The sequence below is a fragment of the Globicephala melas genome, chromosome X (assembly GCF_963455315.2).
Source record: "Globicephala melas chromosome X, mGloMel1.2, whole genome shotgun sequence".
NCBI lineage: Eukaryota > Metazoa > Chordata > Mammalia > Artiodactyla > Delphinidae > Globicephala > Globicephala melas.
Window position 1 is genome coordinate 87960147 of NC_083335.1, and position 6798 is coordinate 87966944.

General features: G+C 44.0%; 1 protein-coding gene across 1 annotated transcript; it reads right to left on the bottom strand.

Annotated features, from left to right (window-relative positions):
* Positions 1-6020: 6020 nt before the first annotated feature.
* DUSP21 (dual specificity phosphatase 21) lies at positions 6021-6590 on the bottom strand. Its single transcript, XM_030834882.1, has one exon. It carries the CDS (start codon positions 6588-6590, stop codon positions 6021-6023), a length of 570 nt encoding a protein of 189 aa, XP_030690742.1.
* Between the last annotated feature and the right edge of the window lie 208 nt (positions 6591-6798).

A 6798-nucleotide genomic window follows, 5' to 3' on the forward strand; every position in this document is an offset into this window, starting at 1 on the left:
TCTCCAAAATTTATAAGCAGCTCATGCAGCTCAATAACAAAAAAACAAACAACCCAATCCAAAAATGGTGAGAAGACCTAAATAGACATTTCTCCAAAGAAGATTGCAAACAAACACATGAAAGAATGCTCAACATCACTAATCATTAGAGAAATGCAAATCAAAACTACAATGAGATATCATCTCACTCCAGTCAGAATGGCCATCATCAAAAGATCTAGATACAATAAATGCTGGAGAGGGTGTGGAGAAAAGGAAACACTCTTGCACTGTTGGTGGGAATGTAAATTGATACAGCCACTATGGAGAACAGTATGGAGGTTCCTTAAAAAACTACAAATAAAACTACCATACGACCCAGCAATCCCACTACTGGGCATATACCCTGAGCAAACCATAATTCAAAAAGAGTCATGTACCAATATGTTCATTGCAGCTCTATTTACAATAGCCAGGACATGGAAGCAACCTAAGTGTCCATCAACAGGTGAATGGATAAAGAAGATGTGGCACATATATACAATGGAATATTACTCAGCCATAAGAAGAAACGAAATTGAGTTATTTGTAGTGAGGTGGATGGACCTAGAGTCTGTCATACAGAGTGAAGTAAGTCAGAAAGAGAAAAACAAATACCGTATGCTAACACATATATATGAAATCTAAGAAAAAAAATTAAGGTCATGAAGAACCTAGGGGTAAGACAGGAATAAAGACACAGACCTACTAGAGAATGGACTTGAGGATATGGGGAGGGGGAAGGGTAAGCTGTGACAAAGTGAGAGAGTGGCATGGACATATATACACTACCAAACGTAAAATAGGTAGCTAGTGGGAAGCAACCGCATAGCACAGGGAGATCAGCTTGGTGCTTTGTGACCACCTAGAGGGTTGGGATAGGGAGGGTGGGAGGGAGGGAGACGCAAGAGGGAAGAGATATGGGAACATATGTGTAGGTATAACTGATTCACTTTGTTTTAAAGCAGAAGCTAACACACCATTGTAAAGCAATGATACTCCAATAAAGATGTTAAAAAAAAAAACTGCCATAACTATTAAAATAATTCCTTCAGAAGAGAAAAAGAAGGAATCTAACAACAACAACAACAACAAAAAGGCCTCTGAAAAAGAAGCATTACTGTGGGGGAGAGGTGGGGAGGATGTCATTGCTCTACCAAATGTTACAGCCTATTATGAAGCCGCACCAATTTTAAGGAATGTGATACTGGCACAAGAAGAGATAGACAATGTAAAAAATCAGAAGGAACAAAAGCAGACACAAATGTTTATGATGGTTTTGCAACATCTCAAATTTTAAAAAATTAAGAGTTCCAATTTATACCATATACCAAAATTAGTTTGGGATAGATTTAAGTGTTACATGTCCCCCAGTGTAATAATTGATTGAGGCAAGTAATGCTAATATTACTGGATGAAAGAAACAGGATACTCACATGGTATAAAAGTATCACCCTACAGATTACTTACTGGTTTTAAAGGCAGGTATCTGGTGGTCACCACCTTAACTAAGTGATCAAAGTAAGAATCATTGCTCATGGGACAAAGAGACGTTTGTGCCTCCTGACGTGATATAACATGACAGCACCTCTGAAGTGTTCTAGGAAAAAAACTTAATCCAAATCTAATCAAACATCCAGACCTAACGTCCAGTTTAAAGAAAATGCAGCTGATAAAGGAACAAGCAAAACAATAACATGAGGAAATAATTGAACAAATCCAGAATGCTGGACATTGTACCACAAAATTGTTCTGGACTCATCATAAAGACAATGTTGTGGGAAAAAGAGTGGAAGCACTGTTCCAGATTAAAAGAAATACGATAATGAAATATAATGTGTGATCCTAATTGCATCCTGTTTGGGAAAGAAAAAAAATAGCTATAAAAGACATTTTGGGTATTAAGTGAGAAAATTTAAATATGGATTGATGGTAGAGAACTACTGTTAATTAATTGGCTTAGGTTTGATAATGATATCATCAGTGTGTAGGAGAATGTCCTTATTCTTAGATGATGCATTTTGAAATATTCAAGGGTAAAGGGCCATGATATCCGCAACTTACTTTCAAATAAGTCCGAAAAAAAAGTATTATATTGAGAGAGAAAGCACATATGAAAAAAGGCTAACAATTGATTAACATTTTTGGATGTTTGAAAATTTTCAAATTAAAAAATTGGGGGAAAAGGTTTAAAAGTGAAAAAAACATTAATGAGGAGAAAATAATAGTTAACGTTTTTATGATTATGCAATGGAGAAAACCTTTCAAGTATCATTCAGAAGCAAAAACAATTCAGTTAAAAGACTCATAGATTTAACTACATACAAATTTAAACTTTTGAATCACAAACAAGCACCATAAACAAATGGCACGTGATAAACTGGGGAAAATATATGCAACATATTTGACAAGGAAAGTTGACTATCCTTATTCTATATTTCACGTCCTACAACTGAAAAGAAAAATAAAAGATTTACAACCTGATAGAAAATTGTCTAAGGGCATGAATAGATCATTCATAAAAGAAGGAAAATGATGAGAAGATATGGAATACCTAGTATTTACATATTCACTACTGTTTGGTTGATGTTTCTCGGCCATTATCAGAGTCATCTTAGATGCTTGTTAAAAATGCAGCTTCCTGGGGCTTCCCTGGTGGCGCAGTGGTTAAGAATCCGCCTGCCAATGCAGGGGACACAGGCTCGAGCCCTGGTCTGGAAAGATCCCACGTGCCACAGAACAAATAAGCCTGTGAGCCACAACTACGGAGCACGTGTGCCACAACTACTGAAGACCACATGCCCAGATCCCGTGCTCTGCAACAAGAGAAGCCCCTGCAATGAGAAGCCTGAGCACCGCAATGAAGAGTAGCCCCGCCTCGCCGCAAGGAAGACCCAACGCAGCCCAAAATAAAATATAAGTAAATAAATAAATTTTTTAAAAAAAAATGCAGCTTCCTGGGGAATTCCCTGGCGGTCCAGTAGTTAGGACTCTGTGCTCTCACTGCTGAATGCCCAGGTTCGATCCCTGGTGGGGGAACTAAATTCCCATAGGCTGCTTGGCGTGGCCTAAAAGAAGGCAGCTTCCTGGAACTTACCTATTACCTACTGAAACTAAATTTGTGCCGCTGAGGCCCAGGTATCTGTATAATAAAAGAATCCCCAGGTGATTCGTATGTATACTATTTGGTAATCAAGGGTATGACTCAACTTTTTCCTTTCTTCAATCTACTTACCTTTGTCTCGAAAGAAATGCAAGAAAAGAGAACCCAGTGTGCATGTCACCTCCTCACTCCTGAGCTGTGTGCTGCCTTGGCAAATTCCTTAAACTCTTGGAACCTCTGATTTCTCATTTGTAGGAGGTGGACCACCTTGAAGGGCTGTTGAAAAGGCTTGAGACACTGTTGTAAAGTGCCCAGTACTGTGCTTGGCATATAATAGCTTCCTAATAAATGGTTGTTATAGGGTCATGCTGGAGTAGAATGAGCCCCCAATATGACTGGTGTCCTATAAGAAGTGGGAAATTTGGACACAGATATGCACAGAGGAAAGACAGATGTGAAGACACACTAGGGAATGTGGCCACACAGCCACGTGGCCACAGAAGCAGATACGGGAGTGATGCATCTACAAGCTAAGGAATGTCAAGGATTTCTGGCAACCACCAGAAGCTAGGAAGAGGCAAGGAAGGATTCCCCCCACCGCCGACCCCCTACCCCCGACAGTTTTCGGAGGGATCATGGCCCTGCAGAGACCTCCATTTAGGATTCTGGCTTCCAGAACTGTGAGAAAATATATTTCCGTTGTTTTAAGTCACCTAGTTTTTGGTATTTTCTTATAGCAGCCCCGAGGAAAGTAATACAAAGCCAAATATCCTTCACAGGTGAATGTGAAACAAACTGTGGTACATCCATACAATGGACTACAACATGGGTAAATCACAAAGACTGAGAGAAACAGGTCACCAGAGGTTGCATCCTGTATGATTCCATTAATGTGACATTCTGTTAAAGGCAAGTCTATAGGATGGAGAACCAATCAGTGTTTGCCAGAGGTTGGGGTGGGGGCCAGAGTTTGATTACAAAGGGAAGACATAAGGGAAATTTTTGGAGTCATGGAACGGCTCTGTGTCCTGATTGTGGCAGTGGTTACACAAATGTACCCATTGTTAACACTGATAGAACTGTATGTCCAAAGAGAGTTAATTTTATGGTGTGTTAATTTAGGTATTAAAAAAAATGAAAACACACGCACATATATATATATATACAAACAAATTTCTTTTAAAAATGCTTGAAAAGAAATTTTCTTTCTGGGTTTCTGCCAGAAAGGCTGCTTTGTGGAGGTACCACACTAGCCCTTGTGTTTTGTGAGCCTGGTCTTCTATCTGTAAAAGGAGAGGATCCATCCAGAGCAGAGGTTTTCATAATGTCCCCCACCCCCACTGCCCCAAATTGCATCCCTGGACACTCCTTTTGTGGAAGTGGGAGTGGAGATGGGTTTGGAGAGAAAGGGGTCTGGACCCACAGGTCTGCATCAACCAGAGTGGTTGTGCTCTTTGTCTCATATTGTTTACCTAGAGTAATTCTCGATTAGAATAGCTGCTCCCAAGCCAGAGCCAGATACCTGGGGATTTTGAACAATCCTGGATTCCAGGGCCTACTTCTGGGGCCCACTCATTCGTCCCTTTGGCAAGTGCCTTCACGGATCCTGGTGGAACCCCAGGGTGCTGACTCTAATGGTCAGTGATTATAAATAAGGCCTTTGGGTAGGGGACAGGGGGCCCTGGAATGATGCTTCTTGCTTTCACATGGATTAAATACAATGACCCAATAGGAACGCTGAAAAGGCTCTAAATGTAGGCCTCCTCTGAGGTAGGGTCCAAAAGAACCTTAGACCATTTGTTTTTATAGACAGGATGATTTTTTAGAAGAGCGCTGTGTAGACAACAAAGGGCTGTATACAGATGGGGGAAAGGCCGCTGTGAGGATGGATGTGCTGACCCCCAACCAGCAGGGCTAAAGATTATCCTTAATAACAAGAGCAGCCCTTTCCTCTAAGCAGGAAACCATTTGCCTGCTAGGTCCCATGCTAAGGAATCTAATTCTCACAGCAACCCTGGGAGAGACAGGCTCCCACTGCTTTGACAGGTAAGGAAATGGAGGCTCTGAGAGGCCCCAGTTACAATGGGAGGAGGTGACAGAGCCAGTCCTGGCCAGCAGCTCCAGCCTACCATGCCAAGGCCCATGAGAGCAACGGAGGCCTTGTGTCAGGCGGGCTCTCTCTCTTAGCAAGTGCCCTGGAGAAGGGGATTAATGTTCCTTTTTCACAAAGGCTGGTGGGGATTGCTGAGGGCAACTCAAGACCTTGCCATTTAGTACAGCACTGGAAAAAATATTTTTAAACTTTATATAGTGGAATTGTTTTTTTTAAAAAACTATTTAACATGTAAATCTAATCTAGAAAATCAGAGTTGGGTCACTGTGGTTGAAGGTGGGGTCAGGGGTGGCCTGAGGCTCCCCCAGGACTCCCAGAGAACCCCAAGAAGGCCACTTATCCAGTAGGTTGGCACTTACTGTAAGAAGCACACAGTGGGTACCACGATGTCTAAGCCTCTGGCTTTGGATTGGGAAGAACCAGGTGGGATTGGGGCGCTGGGTGGGTGGGAGGAGCGGCTGCGGGTGACTCACCCCTGGGTTAGTAGTCTGCTCCGGCAGGTCCCAGGGTTCAGGTCCATCTGAGCTGGGCACCACCTTCGGCACCCTCCTCTCTTGCCAGGCCGCAGCAGCCATGCCGTGCCGCTCACAGGATAAGAAACATTGTCACCATTTTACTTTTAATGAATTTTATTCTTTAAAGATAAGGCATACTAAGCTAAAAACTCCCCCTGCCCTTTTTGCTTGCCCTTCTAAAAGGTGGTTTCTAGTTCCTTTACCAACAAAAGTTCAACGTTCAATGTTGATATAGGATTTGCAGCAGATGTCAGGGGCTGACCGGGATGGCTCACATCGGCATCATCAAACAGACCTCTTTCTCGTAGATGTCCGGAATCATACCCACCGCAGAACTGATCATGTGAGCGGTGTTCTTACTAAACAGCTTGAATCCATAATGGATAAGCTGTTCCCAAAAGCCGATGTTGGGCCGGATGATGGGGCAGCATGACTTGGTCCACGTGTAGGCGTCCAGCAGCGACATGGAGTGGTACTTCATGAGGCACGCGAGGCGGAGAGCGGCAGAGCGGCTCACCCCGGCGGCGCAGTGCAGCAGCGTTCGGCCCTGCTTCATGTCCACGCTGTGGATGTGATCTGCCATAGGGTCAAAAAAGTCGTAGAGGTGCGAGGTGGGAGCATCTACCACCGGCACGTGTACGCACTGGATGTCTTTGAAGAACGTGTTGGCCACCTCTGCCGACACGTTGATGACTGTCGTGATGTGGTTGGTAGACAGCATGAGTTCATTGTTGGCTGCCACCCCATTGCTGATGTATAGACTGCTGGTTATCTGGGAGAGGCCATGGACAGAGCGCTGCCTGACAGCCTGAGCCAGGAGGGGACACGGGGGTGCTGTCATCAAGGTGGCGGGACAGTGGTCTCTCCTGGCTGCTTTGGGGCACCGCTCCCGGGAGCGAGTTCAGGAAGCAGCAGCTCGGTGGAGTCTCTTGGAGAGGGTCTGGGGGACAGTATACCAGTCATAGGTCACCACCCCGTCTCCACCCCCAACCCCCACCCCCCCCCGAACCCCCGCCGCCCTGCGCGGGAGTCACAGGCCCCCACTGCCC